This window comes from Corvus moneduloides, chromosome 10 (assembly GCF_009650955.1).
Source record: "Corvus moneduloides isolate bCorMon1 chromosome 10, bCorMon1.pri, whole genome shotgun sequence".
Taxonomy (NCBI): Eukaryota; Metazoa; Chordata; class Aves; order Passeriformes; family Corvidae; genus Corvus; species Corvus moneduloides.
In genome coordinates, this window is record NC_045485.1 from 22220469 (window position 1) to 22241689 (window position 21221).

The 21221-nt window shown below is 39.4% G+C and overlaps 1 protein-coding gene across 9 annotated transcripts in view; it reads right to left on the bottom strand.

Moving 5' to 3' along the window:
- NAALADL2 (N-acetylated alpha-linked acidic dipeptidase like 2) overlaps positions 1–21221 on the bottom strand; it is a 423086-nt gene that overhangs the window by 186168 nt on the left and 215697 nt on the right. For all 9 annotated transcript variants that reach the window (XM_032119479.1, XM_032119480.1, XM_032119477.1 and 6 more), the window contains one exon: positions 3605–3875. In XM_032119479.1, the coding sequence (XP_031975370.1) occupies positions 3605–3875 (271 nt within the window). The remainder of the gene's footprint in view (positions 1–3604; positions 3876–21221) is intronic.

The following is a 21221-nucleotide window of genomic DNA, read 5'->3' on the forward strand; positions in this document are numbered from 1 at the left end:
TGCATCCCCATTTCAAGAACATGCCAGTACTTCTACTCTTGCATCCTCTCCTGGTTCCTGAACCAACCCAGTGCATGAGGTCCAGGAAAGAAACATGATGTTCTGCTGGGCTTGCTGAGAGCATCCATGAGGGTAGAAACAAACCCCAAACTAGAAGAGAGGACTAGCAAAGGAACCAACAGGGATTTGGTGCAATATTCAAGAAGAGGCAGAGTAGTGCATCATGAGATGACGCCACTTAACAGGGGACACCAAGTACCTCAGTTTAAAGCATGAAAGCAGATTTAGGATTGCCAGAAGTTCCTTAACACTTCCATAAAACAAAGAGTGAATAAATTGGAGGTGAAAGGAAAGTGAGGAAAACTTCAGGTCACACAAACATAATTTCAGAAAATGTGTGAATACAAAGCAAATACCATTTACATTTTGCTTTAATTAGTCTGTCCTTGAATGTTATTCCAACACACCAATGATTACATCTGCTAGGACTGACTATTTCCAGTTGCTAAAGAAACAGTGGAGGGAGCAGACAAACACTGTGGATGTGTTTTTTCCTGAAGCTGATGCACTTGGCAGAACTGATAGAAACCAACTGCCCAGTGCCCCGAGTGCCACCCAGCCTCCTGCAAGCCCCAACACACCCTTGCCTGTCTTTTACTGCACTCAGGGATCACACCACGTGTCACACACGGGATACAACATGTGCCCATGCTGACACCATTTGGAACTGAAGGGAGACACCAGATTTCGGGGGGTTCACAGCCCCCTCTCATCAGCTCCTGCCGGTGGTTCCCCATCAGCCCACTCCACTCCCCAGTGACTGTCACACACCCACAGCTCCTGGATCCCCACACTCCAGGAGGCAGGAGCAGCACATTCGGATTCACCACACCACCCTCACTGGGAGACTGGCTGGATACCACCTGACAATGCATTTTGCTTTAATGCATAAATTTGAAGCAATGTAATTTCCATTTATATGTGCACTCTGTTGGCCGGAGCAGCTTCCCTGTTTTTATCAAGCAGACAAAAGGTTTAAGCTCTATAAAAGGTGGCTGATATTTAAGTTTTAATAAAAATATATTTCAGGTATGTCATTCTTTCCTTAGGCTGACCAAGCTTACAATATATTATTTACATAACTGCTGCAATATCTATTTCAAAACTGACTCGACAGCCCTCTCCAGAACTGTAAGCTGCCCTGCCTGTCACCATGATGGGTAAACACTGTCACCTTTTCACAGCCCGATGAAATATAGAGAAGTAGTAAAGTGCACCATCCATCACAATGGCACTAAGTAGGTTTTTGAAGTAGATTTCAGATCACAAATGCTCACATTTTTACTCACAAATGCTGTTTAGACTGTTACCAGAAAGCACAAATTGGATGGCTCATATACAATGGCCGTATGATGAATGGACATGACAGGTGGCCAAAGAAAATGAGTCTTGCTGTTCTACAAATAACCTTGTCAACATCAAAGTGGAGCTGTAGCTCTGCTGGTAGCCAGACTGCAATAGCTTAATGGTTTTATTTGCTTCAACTTCTAGCAAACCAAACAGACAAATGAGATACAATGAAGCAGCAGCATTGAGGCAGTATTAGCAATTCAGCCTGATTAAGTGACACATAATAGGAATATTCTGCTAAGGATGTGCCACATTTGAAAGAAAATTATTCAGGTTATGAGTAGCTGTTATAAAAATACCTGTTCACAGGAAAACTCCCATGATTTTGCAATCACAAACCACTGCAGGATATTCAAAATACACGACTTGTAGTTCCATGGCATGCAATCAAGTCACTTTCTGATGGCTGAACCCAGCAACAGCCACTACTTGAGACTTCTCATTTAAAGGTTTTTCTACTTCCATTAGTTTAAACAGTAGCGATTAGTGTGTAGGATTGAAAGTCAGGAAGGTTAGATCACTACCAACTTACCTGTAGCCTAAACAAATAAGAAAATTTTCCTTTTAGGCAAAAACTCTAGATCTAAGGACATTTCAGGAAGACTTTCTGAAGAACAGATCTCAAGTTTCGTAACAGTGCTGAGATATCTCAAAGAACTGACTGTAAAACTATGCAAAGAGTAATTCTTTGGCTCCAGTACAAGTTTGGAGTTTTGCCAAAGCCAAGGTCCAGCCCTTGTGATGAGGACAGTGTGTGTGGGCCTCATTTCTGCTGAACTCTTAAGAGAAAACTGCCCTGAAACATAATGGAAAGTGGAACACGTGCTGCTGGGAATAACAGCAGTGGTTTTTCCCGGAACATTGGATTTCCTTCAATCTGATGAATTTGTTAGCAACACATTGACATCCATGAAATAAAACCTCAAAGGTCACAACCATTCTTCTCTCTGATTACAGTTACTCTTACTAAGTTACAATGAGAAAATAATATTAAATACGGAGGTTTTAAGCTATTTGAGAAGGCAACCCCAATCATTAGTACTTTTCATTCACCCATGGAAAAGTTAAAGCATTTATCATGCAAGTTAGGACCTCCTCTTGCCTACTTCATTTTGCTTCTCGGCAACAAATTTGAAGTGGACAGAGCCCCAGAATGGAGGCTCACAGGACTCAGCGTGGAGAGGAGGCATATTTAAATATTAAGATGTTCACAATCTGTTCCTTTATAGTCTGTAAGTGTTCTAAGCCATGAACAAACATGTCTTTTAAATAAGAAACAAACCAAGATGGAAACCCCCCTGCATCAGTGGAATAATATACAGTATTTTCAGGAGGAAGACAATAATGCAATTAGCAGTGAAACTGCAATTTTTGTACTTCAGAAATATTTATTAAGATTTATACTATCTCAGCTAGGAAAATAAACAGAAATTATGGCCCTTTTGTGCACTCTCAAAATATTTAGAAAGAAGCTAAAGGAAAGCAGACAGTGAAGACAGTAAACAGGATAAAACAAGATAATCCAAGATGTTATTTCACTTGGCAAGTAACAAATCCAAACACACAGAATCTTTTTGCTGACAAAACTTCCTAGAGTAACTACAGTAAGATAAAACTACAAATCGGTGTTTTCAAAAGGAAACAGAGTAGATGTGTCAACTGAGTTGTCACAAAAGCAACTATGTGAGATCCACGACCATAATTCAGAACCTCCAGGTATTAGCCCAGCACTCTCACCAGCCTCATCTTATCCTTCCTACAAGCATCCCTCAAATCAGCAGCACTCACACATCAGCAAGGATAAAGTCTAACTTTAGACACAGCTTCCAGGTTTTTACACTCAAGCAAAATGTGCCAATTCATAAACACAGATACTTAAAAAAAATTATTCACACACACACATATATGTATGTGAGTGTTTATCTATGTATTTCTCCCAAAAACTATTCATATACATAAGATTATAAGGTTAAGTAAGATAAGTAAGACTGGCCACATCATAAGTCACATAAATATGCTTATTTTAAGGCTGAGCGTTTCACCATATTATCAACTGGATTTGACGATCTTAGAGGTCTTTTCCTACCTAAATAATTCTGTGATTCTATGTGCAATTTTCCAGTCAGGTTCAACAAAAGCTGATGTTTCCTAACTCTATTTCACCACAAGTGACAGAGACAAATGGTCACGTTACCTCAAGAGTTCCTTTGGCAGAATAAGCTGCGTATGAGTACAGGAGGTCTTGGCTGTCAAGTGTTTTGGGGTCTCTGCTGCACTGTTGTCCACTTGGATAAAAGCATTCCCCGCTGTTTTGCAGAGTTACTGTGTTTGAAGAAGGGCCGGGCAGGTCAAGCAGAACAGAGTAATTTACCAGCCCGACATCTTCCAGGCCTTGGGAACGCCACTGACCCAGGATTTTCATTGCAATGTCTGCATCATCTTCTCTGGGGAACTGTAACAAATCTCTGGAAAAAAAACCACACAAGTAAACACGGGATTAGTTTATTTCTCACCAGGACTCCTGTACCTTAGTGTGCATCAGTGCATGACTTTATTAAAAATCTGTCATCAAATACGCAAAAAAAACCATCCAACTTGCATTTTTTTGCAAATATTTTCCTACCAAGTACAAGACAAAGGCAACTGCTTTTTGGGAAATAAAAATAAGGAAAAAAAAATATGTATAGGAAATGAAATAAAGAATCCTACAGAAATTATCATAGTAACTGTTTCAAAATTCATACATCTGTCATTCATCGAGTTTCTTCTAAAAGAGTGTAAGTTTAACCAATCTTTAAATATGAAGAACCTAATGTAAAGTAACATCTCAAGGACTTCAGGGAGGGCATGATGCTGAAAACTAGTTATAATTACATGTTTGGCTTAAATTCATCAAGTAAAGCAAATTTACTAAGCAGAATGGAACTGTTCCCCCAGATGATGTGCTTGCTTTCAGGATGTCTTCCTCACATTTCCTACCTGCACTGAAGGATTACCTGAGCCACCAGCTTGGCCAGCATACCAGGCAAACACAGGAATTACTTTGGCAGTATCCACTGATGGGTCAGTGAGAACTCAGACAGGTTGGTCTGGGCTTGTATCACTGGGTTTGCATCACTGTCCAACACTGGCTGCCAGAGGGGCCACAGGATGAAGGCACTGAAGGACCACCCTCCTCCCCAGTACATGCCAAAGGATTTGAGATGCTGAAACTATTTCCATGATAACTTTAGAGGATGGGCTTGCTGAAGGAACAACTGAAGGCTTTCCCTACTTATGCAGGTAAGCAGTCACATAAGCAAAGCAGGACAGAAATAAAATGAATTATTATTCAAATAAAAAGCACATTGCAGCACAAAAGCTTATGGAATATTTTCAGAATTCTATGAAGTTGGTGGTTTGGGTTGTGTCTACGAAGCTCTCAGGACTGAGAAAGAAGATTAAGTATCACAGAAGTATTGATTCCAAGCACAGAGATACTGACACTGCCTGAAACTCTTGTCCACAACATTCTCTTCACAAAAAGGCCATTAAACTTAACTGCTTTAAGGTCCTCAACAGAACTTCAAAGAATACCCTGGCTGTCTTGCACACATCAAAAATAAATGGTTGAATAATGTATAGTTTTTTTAAGTGAGCAATAGGTATTTGAGAATCCCACCAGCTGCTTTCCAGGTACCCCTGCAATATCCTAGCCCAGCTGCAGTGTTGCAGGTGGGAAGCTCCTGGCTAAAGGCACTGGCACTACTTCCAGAAGGGTCTGCACTGACCTCAGGGAGAGACTCAGCAAGCTCATGATGGAAGTCAAGCACAAGGACAAGGACTCCCTTCTCCACCCATCTTGTGGTTGGACATTTGGAAAATGAACATTTACTGCCTAGATAACATCAAGGCCTTAAAAGGGCAGAATGTGAAGTCATAACACCCATTACACCTAGAAATGGCTCAAAAATTAGATACCATATTCGAATGTCTAATGCTTATCATCACATTACATGGGCAGAATGATTATTTCAACATGCAAAGGATTTTAAAATATCTTGTATAAAGAAACATGTATTTTTTAAAAAAATGTATTTGTTCAAAGCAGTATATTGTATCCCAGGCTCCATTGCCCCAGAGAGACTGTTCACACACAAAGCTTGAGATCTTCACAACAACACTGGCCTTACGTTGGGACTTCAGGGAACCTGTCAGGAGCAATAACTGTCTTGCACATTTAATGTTTTTAAATTATCTAAAATAAGTCTTCAAGCAGTCTACGCCACACAGATGACTTAATCCAATCTGCAGTATATTACAAGTTTCCAATTTCATCTCCTGTGCCTGCTAATGTAATGACATAAACTTGGGCAGTGCAGAAATACAAAAAGTTGTTTGATTAACACAATCATTAACAGAATATCTGCATTTCCCTCAGGTGATAGAAACATTAATACAATGAATAATTAAAGAAACTTATCCCAGGCCAACCGGGTTATTGCACATTTCAACCAGAAGTATTCAGTCACAATAAAAGGAATTAAGCATTAAAAGAGTAAGATACAATAAGCAAATTGCTCCCTTACTAATAGAAGTTACTTTCCACTTCATAATTAAATCAACGTCTTTGAAACTTTTGTGACAACATATCCGATTAAGTTACAGAAATGATCATACTCACTATTTACTCCATAATGTCTTTATAGCATGTTAAAATCAAATTGCAAATTCTGAGCACGCATTATTTTACAATAAATCAGCACATATTAGACTGCTTCGATAAATCTTATGAACACCACGAGAAAGACTTTTTTCCAGACTTATTACCATCGCTGACTTGCATTTGCCTTCTATGCTGACTGCATGAACTTAAAGTCAGAGGTAATTCAACTCATTATTTTTTCACACACTAACTGTGTAACAAGTACAACATGCAAAACCAGTATTTCCTAAACCCAGCCAAATTCAGAAAAGTGTGGCAGTTCAGCCTGGAAGAATCACAACACTTCACATGCACTTCATAGTCCTTTTTTACAAATACTCAAATTATTTACTTCCTAAAACTTGCAGGGCTCAGAGACCCACAGCAGTAGGATTTCAGCAGTGGAGAGGAGCATCCCCTTAGGATAAGGATGTTTCTCAGTTCCCCAAGCAGCTGCATGCTCAGAAGGAATCAATACCAGTGCAATTGCCAACTTCCATTTACAGCACTGCCTCTGATAACTTCAGTCAAATTTTTTACTCCCTTGTTCACATTAAAAAGATACTTTATTCAGGTACTTCTTCAGGTTCACCCAATGGGAATAACCACAGAGTTAAGGGGCACATCTCAGTGCCTGTAAATCTACAAAATCCACTGAAGTAGAGCCACCACAGACTGAAGATTTGGTAATCAACACTAATAAATATAACAATGACAGTCCGAACACTCATGTGCCTTTATAGCATGCTCTCAGAGATTCCCACAAATTCCTAACCTTTACTTGCTAATACAGATCAGTATTGAACTAATGTACATTAGAAGATAAACCTGTTTCTTGAGCATTCTCCTCCATCTCAAAATGCTCAGTTCCTGAACTCAAAAAACCAGATAAAATTGCACTTAAAACCCAGAAAGTACAACCTTGAATAAGGTAAACATTTCCCAGTTTGTTATGATGAAAAGACCACCACTGTTGAAGATTTAAAGTCTTAAACCTAGAAAAGTAATTTTAAATATGTTGAAGATATACCTGTAATAAAGCCAGGGGTTCTGCAGCCTCTGCAGCTTCAAAAGGCCACGATTACAAAAGACAAATGAACACACACACAAAATATACAAATTTCATTTTCAATTTGGTAACTATGGGGAACACAGACCTGCCATGCCTTAATGGAAAGTCATTTGCTACAACAGCACTTTTTGACACAGCTTGCCGAAGGAGAGAACAAGGTATTGCAAACAAGCCAGCTGGGACACTGAAACACCACTCAACAGATACTGAAAAATTACAATTGGTCACTCTAACAACCAAGAGATGGAATAATTTAACAGTATGGCATGATTACTACTCAGATAATCCTATGAAATTGCTATAAAACCTCATGAAAAAAATCTAGAATTGCAGAAGGATTCTACAGATTCAATCTGAACAATCTACCGGGACAAAAATTCTCTTCAAATATGTAAAACTTCAAGTTTGGTTTGTTTGGTGGGTTTTTTCCTTTTTGGATTTACCATCTGTACTGCCATGAGCATAGGGAAATGGCCTACACTTCCTGGCCTACTAAAAAAAAAATAATCTGAATTTCAGTTTTGCAGAGTTAGATGTCTAAGCGCCTTATTCCCATATTTTGACTTCAAATTTCCACTATTTTTTTCCAGTTCACTGAAATTGTTCATAAAGCAAATACCATAATTTTCGGTAAGAACTAACAACAAATGCGATTGTGGAATTTTTACGGGTCGATTTTTCAGCTGAGTAGCTGCTCTCAAATCCTGTGAGTTGCAATGACTGCTCATATTTTGTAAAGCTACTTCAGATCAAAGTGTTCTCTTGTCTAACACGATGTTCCCAACAGTAGCTGGTAGCAGATAATCATAAAAGAATGCAAGAAATGCATCATGTGGGGTTATTACACTTATAACCTCCCATGCAAATGTCTTTTTTTTTTTTACCCTCAAACTTTGCCCAGGCTGAGTTTTAAAGCTATTTTCAGGCTGAGTTTTAAAGATGTTTTCATATGTTGAGGATCTCAGAGCTTGCTTCAGTCCATTAAGAGCCGAGCTGCAGCACCCGCACACACCAACTGCTCAGCAGATGCACCAGCGCTTCCCACCTTTGCAGAAAGAGGAGTTATTTGTGTCCATCACACACAGTGTGCACACACAGGAAACAGTCAGGAAATACCACCTGCCCAAGCCACATCTGCTTAAATTTTCATTACATGTTCCTGTTAATTAGGGCACTCCACTGGGCTGGTCTCCAACCTGCCCGGTTGGATTTCCCACGGTCTGAACTGATGGCCACAAATTTGCTGCTCCCAAAATATATAAATAAATTAATTCAGGCCCCAGAGAGGATAAATATTTATCAGGAGGTGAGAGAAACACGCTCGTGATGCAAACAGTTGCCTGCAGGATCCTGAAGCACCTCAGGCTCTTCAGGTTACATTGCAAGGTCACCAGCATCTGCTGCAGAAAGCTGATCCATCAGATGTTCTCTGTCACACCTACTATCAGTCTTCATACATTCTGGACACTCTGGGTATATTTCTAGCAATAATAATAGTAACAGTAATAATAATAATAATAATACCCTGCTCATTCTTGGGTAACAACTTACTGCTTTTGCTATCAAAGGGAATATTTCCAGAGCAGCATATATATATATATACACATATATATGCATAGATACAGAGCACCACAAATTTTACATAGGGCCTACAGTATGTGTTTTAACATGCTTTAACAAAAAGAAGTTCAATTCATGCTTTTAACAAAAAGGAGTATGATTTATGGCAGTTTTTACTTCCCACAGAATTAACTCAATTCATAAAACCATAAAAAATACGGAACATCAGAAAACAGAACACCGGCTCTAGGTTTGGTTGTGCAGTTCTCTAGGAAAAAAACATTTTGGAATTTTGTTTCTTTTTTAAACATTATGTGTACTGTGGCCTTCGGGTATTTCCAATAAAAACTGACTTAAGCTCTCTCTTTAGAAAGTCACACTGTGAGAAAACAGAGAAATACTTTTAAACAAAACTTTATAGCATTTTTGCACTGTGTTTAAGTCCACCTGGGTATTAGACTTTCACAGGGGTACCTGACCATATGTATCTTCTCCTATTGTAGTATAAATTCATGCAGAACTGCTCCAGGGCAAACCTCTCATTTTCCTGAGAAATTCTTTGCCATGGGATTGAAGAACACTCTCAGGTCTCAGCCCCCGCTGGCTCTCAAGTTCAGCTATGTTGTACATTTATGTTTTTTCACTACAGGACTGCCAAGCTTATTGCTCCTACCCATCACATCAGTCAAATGCCTTTTATATTTTTTAAATAAAACTCATAGGGAGAGTTCAAATCTCACTTTCCAACACCATGATGCAAGCCAAACTTGCACTCAAGGCAGATGGTGGAAGGCATTGAAAAACAACCGATTCTCTCACTCCCTGATTCCACAGTTTATTGGAAAACAAGCAATTCGTTGTTCCTCTACACTAAACATTGCAAAGTCATGAATTGGCCATAGGCGAGCTTTCCAAAGCATTCTAAGAGATCTGGATGTCAGTTATGTGACATCTAGCCAGCATCCAAATCTTCCAAATACTTCAGAACATCAGAGAGCCAATACGAGATAAGCAAATCACTCAAGGGGGGACAGGTAGGCAGTGACAGAGCCAGTGCAGAGATGGATGAGTATGCCATTTAGCATTTCTCTTCACTCATTCTGGAAGCACATTAAAGAAAACAAACAAAAAACAACAACAACAGAAAAAAAACCCCAACACCCCAAAACCAGATGGTTATCACCATCTATTTTAAGAACAGTCAATGAACCACAAACCCCTTAATATTGAGAACAACAGCTCCAGTCCCTCAAATGGACTATTTCTAAGATCCTAAGACTTAATTCCACAGAAAGAGAGAGAAAATAATGTTTACATTGTCTACTTCAGCTCTAAAGAAGTCACTGCCATGTTCCACTGTTCCCTTTGGTTACAAGAACTACACACTTTCCTTTTAGCAAGGCGAGGAAACCTTGCTTCTCCTTAACACAAAACTTCTAATACTTACCACAATCTGGACTGATCTACTCCTCATAAATTTATTATATTTATCACAATAAATTGCTTCAACAGATGAACTGCTGGTAAAAAAAGTTCTCTCAAAATATATACACAATGAAGATATATACACAGAAAACCTCTTTTGTTATTATAATTAAAGGAGCTCTTGTTTGAAAGACAATCTCTCAAAATGGTGCTGTTTTCTCTCACATAATATGCCCACAACTACAGTTTTCTTATTAACTTTCATAGTTCCTAAATTTCAGTCACAAGAGACAGGTTTTCCTCTATGGTATAAAGGATTGTGTGCATGCATAACATCCCAAACTGTATCTTTGCACGATCCCATCTAAAGCATTTTAAATAACCTGGATGACTTAACCTAAACCTTTATTTTGGACATACAAGGATATCTTAGCCTCTAGCTTAAATACAGAAAAAGGAATATAATTTTATTCAAAGCTTATAGATCTATTTACAGAAGGGTTTTACTCTATTTTCTCCTAATGCAGGAGAAGCAGCAGCTCCAAACAGCTGTGCCCTGCATTTTCCAGCAGGTTACGATGCCGAGGGCAATGTCGAGCCACAGCAGAAGGAGGACGGGGAAAAGACAATCCCTCACCTTGAAACTGTTTGCATATAACCCTGCATTCACTGGCAGAGCACTGACCCAGCAAAACTTCACAATGATATAATCTTCTTTTCTTCCCAGACCACGGGGAATATGTCAGTGTCTCAATAAAATGTGACCAGCTGCATAATCAAGTTCAAGTGGTTCCTTTTACTGTCAGAGACAATTAGGTTTACTTCCAGCAAGAAACCATTTCTGTGTGGATGTGAATAGCAGTGGACGGTTCTTTTTCCATACAGAAAACCTATTGATCAAAAAAACCCCCTTGAAACCTTGCTTTTCATACAGGAAATCTGCTGATCAAAAAAAAAAAAAAAAAAAAAAAAAAAAAAAAAAAAAAAAAAAAAAAAATCTCAATACTGCTCAACTGGCAGTATTTTATTCCTTTCAATTGCCAATCATTAGATTACACTGTGAACTCTAAAGTAATTACACTGAATGTGTCATTCTGATGACACTGGACATCTTTATTGGAACTGTATGATTTAAATTTAAATAATACCCCAGTTCTAAAAGGACAGTGAGGAATTAAGAGCATTTGGCATGCTAACCCAAAATAAAAAAGAAACCCAAAAAAAAAAAAAAAAAACCCCAACAAAACAAACCTAAACCAAAACCATAACAACTTAGCAATGCTTAGAAAAGCTACCTGTTATTTAAAGATTGACGATTACTTTGAATTAGATAGATCCCCAAATAAATGTTTACTTTTTAGAATTTAAAAAGAATGTAAAATACTTTAATTTCTTTCATGAATTTCAGGAAGTTAACCTCATATACAGGAAAACCTAAGACAGCCACAAGATGATGCCATGTAACCTTCCTGTTACCAGCCTCATTTTCTTATCAGCATATGTTAATTTACCAGTGCAATTCTAATAGAATTGCAAAGATTCCTAGCTGATATGTCAGCTAGGATATTTTACAAAAATATTTAAAAGTTCAGTAGAGTGTATTGGTTAAAATGAAAACTGCAGATTAAAAGAAAAAGAAGAAAAAAGAGAAAGGATAAAATACCATCTCCACATGCTTATTTAAGAAAAGTGTTATCACAAATGCCATATCACATGGCTTAGTTCTGATAATCTCCATCTCACCAGCTCAACTGCATTTCAGATGCATTTGTTTTTATCTGAGAACACCGACAGCTTCCAAGTGACCCTTCAGTTCTAAAATACAACTGAGGAAATCAGCACTGATAACCAAAACACTGTCCTGAAGTTATTTACACGGTACCGCAAATACAACTGCTTGTGGATAAACTAAAAGCTCTCTCCAAAGGAGCAAGCATAAAATCTTGTAAAGACAGGCTTGGGAAGAGGCCACAGGAGATCATTCGGTTCGAGGCAGGCTCAGCTCACCCCACTGCCACTCCAGGCATTTGTTTTGCTGCCCTCTTCCAAAGATATAAATCACTTGTCCATCCTAAATAATCACCCTGCTGTATTTAGACACGCTGCACACCTTTCTCCTTTCCTCCACCCATGCTGAGAACAGACAAATCGTTTTCTCTCTGCAATTTTTTTTTTACATACTTAAGGATTGCTCCTATGTCCTTCCCACAACTTATCTTGTTTTAAAATCAAATGTCCTCAGTCTTTTTATCCATTTCCTATGAGCTACTGCTCCTGAAATCTCCAATTGCCCTCCCTCACCTCTTCTGGCCCTTTTCCAGCCTGTCCCCAGTCCTCCTGAAGCAAAGTCCAACAAAAGGCCACTCTGAATATGCCATTTGCACTGAAAATGAAGGATTAGTACCCAATTATCATTTGCCTCCATAAAATTCAATTATTATCCCTCTGCTGTCCTTTATTTTGATTTCAACTCTGTACCTCTCCAGTAAGTTCATCAACTCCTTCAGCTCTGCTGACCTCAGAGGGGCCTCACCAGTTCATCACTCATTTGCTCCAAGAAGAAATGGTCCTGAATACATCTTTATGAACTGTATAAAACAGATTTTCAAAGTGCTGAGAATCCACTGTTAAAAATGCATTCACCTGCTCCCCCAAAACCCAAAAAGTTCTCAAAAAGACAACTAAGCTTAAATGCAAGACTTCCAGAATTGTTCTTTCTGCCCCACACCAGATTTCACTGTACGGATACTAGAAGGATAAACTTTTTAAAGCAGGCAAAATTCAAAGTGTGTGCTTGCTCAGTTCTAAGCCTCTACTGATGTCAAGTCTGGGGCTGATCTGAGATTTTGCTTCCAAACTCACCACTCCATTTGCAATGAGAATCCCTTAAGTTTGCTCTCAGTACAGCAAATCTCTGGAAACCACCTGCACAGTCTGCTTCAAGTCCACACAAAAATGTCCTTTCTGTCCCTTCTGAGGCTGATATACTCACTTCACCTCTTCCCAGCAGTCTCAGTAAAGTCCACACATCCCTGAGGGTCACATTTATAGCACTTGGGTGTACATGGCAAAATGTAGATGTCACAGTGCAGAGATTTCTCGAAAAGTGAAAGGGACCTGACCTGCTCCTTCTCCACCTTTTCCTTTGACACATTTTGTATGCAACATTCCCTGTTGTCACTGGCATGCCCAAGAGTACCTCACTCCCCCCAAAACCATCTATTTAGCTGTATTTCCCTGCCTGTTCCAGACTTCTCTCAGACTTCTGGCCCTTCTCTAGCTGAAAATAAAATAAACCCCACAAAGTGTCCCCAGATCAGTGGGTGCTGGTTTCAGGGAGCAAAACTTACACTATCTAACTCACTTTCAACCTAACAATCTAACAAAAAATTTCAAAGCCCAATTGTAGGCAAACAGAGCAAAATTAAAGAGCAAGAAAACAGCAATACACAGATGTTCAGGAACTGGAATCAAAGCTGAAAAATGTCCCCTACTATTCAGCACAATTTGATGTGCAATCACCTGAACTGCTCACTGCCAAGACAGATGGATGTTGTAGTGCAGTGATGGTTCAACCCAAAGGCCAGATTGGGGTGGCTGTTGCTAGACAGTAAAAGTGCTCAAGTCCAAAGCTGCAAGATCAGTTAAATCTTTGGGGAAAAATAAAAAATTAAAAGTAGAGTCATTATATATATCAATAGAAAACTTCTGTACATTTTTTTGTCTCTCTTTCTGCAAATAAATTACAAGCCTAAGTTTGCTGTCAGTATGGTGTGTTAAGGAAGCCACAGACAGACATGAGGACACAAAACAGGACTCAGAAATTCATCAGTGGAGCAGGTTTTCACTGGATACACACACAGAGAATACAGTCATCTCCACTGCAGAACTAAATATTGTCGTGGCCATGCTGCACTGCTTCTTACATCTCCTATGAAGACAAAGTCATCTATTAAACTATCAAGTAGCTGGAGGAACTGTGGGAGGCAGATGGTCTATTTGTTATTAGCATGACATGACTACTCATATTCTTGGTAATAAACTACCCACATGGATTATGCAGACACAACATTTCACCTCCAAGTTTCTTAAAAATCTGTGACATTAACACATATGACACATTCACTGACATATAAAAAGGATAAATATCACAATGGAAAAACCAGTAAGGGGTTCAAAGTCTAAATATAATCAATCAAGCTGAGCCAGACAGAGCAGCTTCAGATTTTTTTAAGCAGGGGACAAAGAAAACGTCAAACCACAACTTTTGCAGTGTAGCTACAATCAAAACTGTATGAACAGAAAAAAAAACCCCAAAATTGAAAAATTGTAACTATACCTGAAGCAATAGGAACTACAACAGAGGTATCTGTACAGTCTGTGTTTTGGGAAAACTGAAGATAAATTGAATTTTTGTGTTTTATTGGAAACCTTCAGAAAACAAATTTACCTTGTTTAGAAAATGCAGGAAGCCAGTGACTGTTTCACTGCAGCCTAATGGATAGCATCCCTTCTTCAACTTCTACCTCCACTCACCCCCAAAGTGGTTCAGATTTACGGCCCATATTGCTGCCTATTCACTGGCACTTTCACTGCAGGCAGAATTCTGCTTTTCTTTCTCCACAGTTTCTGCTGGCTGCAAACACTCCCACAAGCAGTGTCCATAACTTCACTGCCACGGGGCAGTGACACCTCACCCCTGTCCCAACTGCAAGCTCTTCCCTAGTGAAAATTAAAACCATACTCAAGTAAGCTCCTTTTAAACCAAAATACGTATGCTTAAATTTAGATCAATTCCTTCAGTTCCTTCCAGAGCAGACACAAGGACAACCAGGACAGCCCTCACTTCTGAATTTTGGTCAGGTGCTTCAGCAAATTACTTTGCATTAAAACTTCAGCCTACAAGCAACAGTTACTATGAGACCTGAGCAACTTGGGGCATGTTAGAAGGCAAAAAGGAGGAGAAGTACATTACTGTGAGTCTTGCTACTGAAGAAAATACAATTGGACGTGCATGCAATACTGAGTGAAACAAATTGTGGATTGTATTAAATCTGATCTCCAGTTAAAACAAGTATCACATGTGGTTAAGCCTTAGAAACGTTTTTCTTTAAAAAAAATCACTGTAGCAGAGAACACAAGGGAAGATGCTCAGCATATTTTCAGTGAAGTTAATAGTTTTGTCAACAAAATCCAATATTAGCTGAGATATTTATGTAAGCAATATCTTCCAGAGTGCCGACAGGATTTAGGAAAGTGAAAAGACTTAAGCTTCTCTTTGGAATTGCATGTGGGATCATCTTTTCTATAGACTGAAACAGCAAATTTCCTTAGCAATCGGTGGAAATGCTGTATCAGTGCAGAGTCTGTGTGTACACAGAGGGAGCACAAAAAGGCTCCAGTCTCCCAAATATGTGCCAGTCAATGTGAATTAGCATAAACTTTGCTGCTGTATCTTTCTCAGTGAACTCTACTCTGTCAGGACTGTCAAACCCTGCCTGTACCTTCTGCTCTTTCTGAGGTTTTGTGATTTGCTTTGGGATGTGGGCATAAAGGAGGGCCACGTCATGTCACACACTTTTTTAACATTCTTGGGAGCTTTTCTACCACTTCTCCTCACCATCCCCCCCTTCCCACTGCAAACTGTCCTTTGGCTACCCCAGTCTTTGATGGCTTCACATCTGCTCTCCTGCATTACCACACTTCACTCCTGAAACGTCCCTTGTCAGCTCCAGCCCACTATTCCCCTATAACATATTACTCTGTGTGCTAAGCTGACAGGATCAGCAAACAAATAATATAATGCATTTGAGCCTTGGGACTGAATAAATGACTGATGAGGCAAATACACCTTGAGTGAAGAAAGAAAGAAAGAATTCAACTTGACAGGGGAGCTGGACCACATCTGCCTCCCCCAGCCTTTCATCCTGCATATCACAAGAGAAACACTCCAGAAGCACTGGCTTACAAAAATAATTTACTCACAATATCCAGATGGTGAGCGGGGAGAGGAGTAGCCTAGCTGCTGGAAGTGTTTTCCCACCTTGCATTCAGATTTTGAACTTTTATCTAAAAGTGATGTCACTTGAGGTGACTTGGCAGTCTGTGCCCACAGGTTTGCTCTCTAGGCTAGCAAGAGGTACAAATTTGTATAAAATTGGGTAAAATCTTTTTCTACCTCAATAATTAGGTCCTAGATTTTATTTAACAATATCACTCACAGTCTTCATGACTAATACAGCATCTTTCTTTTGGAGGAACAAAAACCAGCTTATTTAAGGTTTGGATTATTTGGGCTTGTTTGTTTTTCTGGTGGGGGGGAAGTCATTGTAAGATTTTACATAATTCTGTTACGCAAGGCAGATATGAACACTTAGAGAGTTAAGAGATGGAAAATAAGAATGATCTTGCTCTGCATCATCTTCTCTTCACCTTGGCCACTAACATTAGGAAATGTGATTTAATGACACATTTATATGAAGACAACAACAGCTTTATGGCTTACTATATGCTACATTGCTAGGGTGTATTTCTTAAATCATCAACAAAATTACCCTCTCTAGCTATGCATTTAGTCTACCTCTCAGCAACTGGAAAGACTAAATTAATCAAATTAGCCACAGCCAGTATTTCTTTTTACTTTTTGTAATACATGATTAACATTAGACTCTCAGATCCATATTTAGACTTACAAATAAATAAAATTTTGAATTAGAAATTATGAGCACTGAAAATTAGGTCACTTACGTAGGAGTTTTATTAAACACTTAAGTATAGTTAAGAGTATTTCCTACTCATTTAGAACATTTTCCCATGGAACACTGTCAAGTCCACAGAACTGGGTATTTCTAAGGACAAGACAGTACCCAAATGGTTCATCCTTTTCTACCCACTCAGGTTGCAGCCCTAAGTCTCAAGAGCCCAAAGTGCTCTGCCTTCCAGTATCTGCTGCCTTATCAGTACTGAAAACCCACCCAATAAACCCACCCACCTCCACCTTCCCCTAAAGGGATTCTTGTTCCAAGCCCTTCCCTACCCCTCTGCCTCCATCTGAAAATTCCTGTTTGTTCAGCTGTGCTGATGGAACAATAAACCCACCTCAACCAGAACGGTCTAGGGGGATTATTTACACAATTTAAACACTATGTATTTGTTAATCAAGCTAATCCACTAGATAGGAAAATATTTTTGTGCAGCAAGTCCACTCCCTAAGACTAATTAATTTTTTTTAACAAGCCACCATCCAACACAAGTTCTCTTCCAGCATTTTTCAGGCACCCACAGTAGGCATTGGCTATTCTGTTTCCTGAATTGAAACCAGCACATCAAAACCTTCTAGCTGAATGGGCCTGACCTTTGTGAAGCACTGCTATTAATAAGATAAAATAAACTGCAGGACCGCAGCAACCAGGTTAAAAACTCAGTAAATAGCCAGGAGATGACACGAAATGAGACCAAGTCATCTGTGCATAATGAAGTAGACAATATCCTAAAATTGAATCAGCTTCCAATAGCCAACATCTGCTTTTAAAATACAGAGATACATCTGCATTGGCAAATGAAAAGGCAGAATTTAAAGGCAGTCAAAGGCCCACGATTTCTATCCATTCATATTCCAGAACAATGATGCATGAAATAATGGTTGTTAATATACAGGTTTGAACATGCTGCCCAGTTAAGGACAAACCCTGAACCACACTGACTGCAAAAGGAAAATACCTACTCTGCTTCCTATAATTGTGCAGGTCTCTTACATGAACGTATAATTGTAAAAGCAAATTTTCACAATTGCATTTTCTTAGTTCAGAAGGCAGAGAGACATGGAGAATACATATAAACCCACAGGAATAACTGCTAATCCATGCACACGTGTGTGCTTGTGTGTGCACACAGCATCAGTGCTGGGACTGGAAGGAGCCTGACACTTGCTTCATCTGCTGCTGCTATTTTCCAGTTTAAGGCAGATTGCAGAACACCAGAAGATTTCAATGCAACTCTTGATGACAGCAAGATGTTTGGAACACACCCTGCTTTCTCTGCCCCTGAACACTTGTAGCTGAAGCTCCACTTGTCTCCTGCCAGCTGCAGCACAAACCCCAGGAGACTCAGCTACCCCAGGCTGCTCCAGACTCATTCACCACAGCCTGGCAGAGAGACCCACAACAGCTTTTCAGCCGCTGTTAGATGATTACAGAGGAATTTTCAATAAAAATAAAACAAAATTTTATAAAAATCCAGTATCTAACAAGGTCAAAAACTTAATGTAAGCTCCTAACGTGACAAAATTATAGGATCACCTCACATACATGGAACTCTGTCTCTCTGGGTTAATTACACAGCAAAGCTGTGCCCCCGCACTGAAGCCCCCAAAGTTATGGTACCACACAAAGGGTAGAGTTTAAATTAATCAAAGCCATTTTATGAGCTTTCTTCACACTTATCAGTTCCATAATGTGACAGAGACATTCACAGTACAAAGCCCCATCAAATGCTTACAGAAATTACAGCATTACTGTCATATGCAGTACTCACAGGAAGCGATCAATTCTAAGAGACGCTAGTTTCTACCAAAAATATATTTATGAACCATTAACGTACAAAATTCTTTTAAGCAACCAAACCAGTATTTTGCCCACACTCCAAAAGCAGGTAGACCACTGATGTACAAAGTATTTTTCTTCTAAGTAGCCTCCCTTAGTAGACAACTACTGAATCTTTATACATCTTCCTTACATAACTGAAAACATAAAATAATACACCCAAAACCATAGAAGCCACTTATGTAAAAGGCTTTAAAGAGCCTGAAATAGACAGATAGGCGAACTTAATCTGATAACCCACATCCAATCAAGGATTTCATATTCTAACAGGTTGGATTATCAGATAATTCCTGCCAAGTGTATCATTAGAAACATTAATAAAATGAAAGGTTGCAGTTGTCAGCTGATGAGTGCATTGTAAATGTGGCATCACACATACAATCACAAGGAGACAATATGTAATGACTTATTTTTCAGAGTGGGAGACTATCAATATCACAAGAATTTTAACACTGATTTTTTCTATCTCCTAATCCAGGCAAACTCAGGAAGAAGTGGTAACTGAAACATTCAGAAGGGTTTTGTGATCCTTGACTGTATTGATGCTTTTATTCCTCACAACACCCAGCACAGGTGTGGCACATTCCCCAAAAGGTCCAGTCAGTGCTTCAAACATATAAAATATAGCTTAAAGCATTTTCAGAAACAGAAGCTGGAGAAGAGGAGCAAAAGCACAAAGCACAACACGCTGCCAAGATCCCTTTGTGTATTACCAACTCTCATTTTAGGCATATCCGTGTAATGTGACCAACTATCAGCAAGATTTTTATAGGAAATTTCTCAGACAAGCAAACAGTACTTGAAATGTCACGCATGGCTCACAGTGGAGTCTTTTCCCCCAGCTTTATTCCCAAATTCCTGTAGAAGTGCCTACAGCAACAAGTAAGTTTCCAGCCATGCAAATCTGTTTTGCATTTAATCTCAAGTCTTAGCTCCTGGAATACTGTGACAATGTCAGATTTTCAGCTTTTATTAAAAAATATTTTAGCTGTTAGGATTACAAAGAGAACATAACAGAAATGAACCGAGAACACTCAGCAGTCAGAAAACAAATTAAAAAGTATTCCTACTTAGATATAATTACTTTCATTGCTTGAGCAAGTAACAATAGAAAGCAGATGAATCACTTTGCCTTGTGGCATTGACAACACTGCTTTGTGCAATATTAAAAACAAAAATTAAGGCAGTGAGACAGTTGCACAGAGGGATGTGGTCTCGTGTGTCTGGTTGGATGTTTCCCTGCACTGCCAGTGATGAGCAGCTGCAGGGTCCCATCAGCAATGTCACTCACTGCCAGCCAGCTCTGCTGCCTTTGCCCCCTTTCCTGGTGGCAGCTCAGAGGATTCAGCAGGCACAGAGCCACTAGGACACATTCAAAACTCCCAGGGCTTTGGATGCTGCCAGGAACGGCTGCACTTCTCTGGTCTAGGCATGTGAGCACAGTGAAAATAAATAAAAGCAGTATTGGGAATAATATTTTATTCCCTTACACCCCATGCTTGCTGGACAGCTGCTGCATGCCACACCACAGGAGCTGTGTTTCTGTAAAGAGAGGAGAAAACCAAAGGGGTCTGGAGCCCTGCAAACCCTGAGCCAAATCCTGTTTTGATTTACGCTGAGGAGAGGAAAAGGATATAATGGGAGATGTATAAACCCCTCTCACTTGCTACAATATAAAGAAAACGATTCCAAACAACAAGCCTATTCTGGAAAACCCCTAGGCTAACAATTTAATTTCTGACTGCAGGGATATTACCTTGTTAAATCAACAGTCAGTGAAAGGCTTTTATTCCTCCTTGTAAATGCATTCTCAGCCCTTCCCTTTCCCACTGTACTCCTGCCACCAGATGGAGGGCACATCATGTGGCACTCGCAGGGGAACAAGCAGGGAAAGCAAGCAGGGAAAGCCACAACCCTTCCTGTGGCTCTCGACTCATTCCAAACAAATAAATATAGTTTAAAGTTAGTGCCTGCACTGAGACTGGAGGGAGTATTTGGGCCAGCAGCACGAGGACACAGCCAGTGGTCCCTCGCACGCCGTTCCTGGTGGAAAAGCCATACAGCAATGGTTTTATGAGGAATAAAGTCATTCATTTGAAACTGTGCTGAGGATATAACAATAATTTATGTAGTTACCAGTTACAGTCTTTAGATTAGGAGATGATAGCCAGCCAATGCAAGATTTATTCTTTCAAAAGGCATTTCGTGCTTGAAACAGAGTGCATAGCTTCGTTGTAAGCATTGTATACATTGTGAATAAATTTACTGCAGAAAAAGGGAAAACAGTTTAACTCTTCAACCATCTGCTATAGCGTGACCCTGCTAATTTAAGACACAGTAAAGCAATTTTGATGAAAGCAAAGATTATAACAACTTCAGTGATAACTCAGAATCAGCTGAAAACAGGAGTGAGAAAACTTCTATTTATGTCTGGAAAACTCCCATCTATCCCTTATTCACCCGGTCTCTC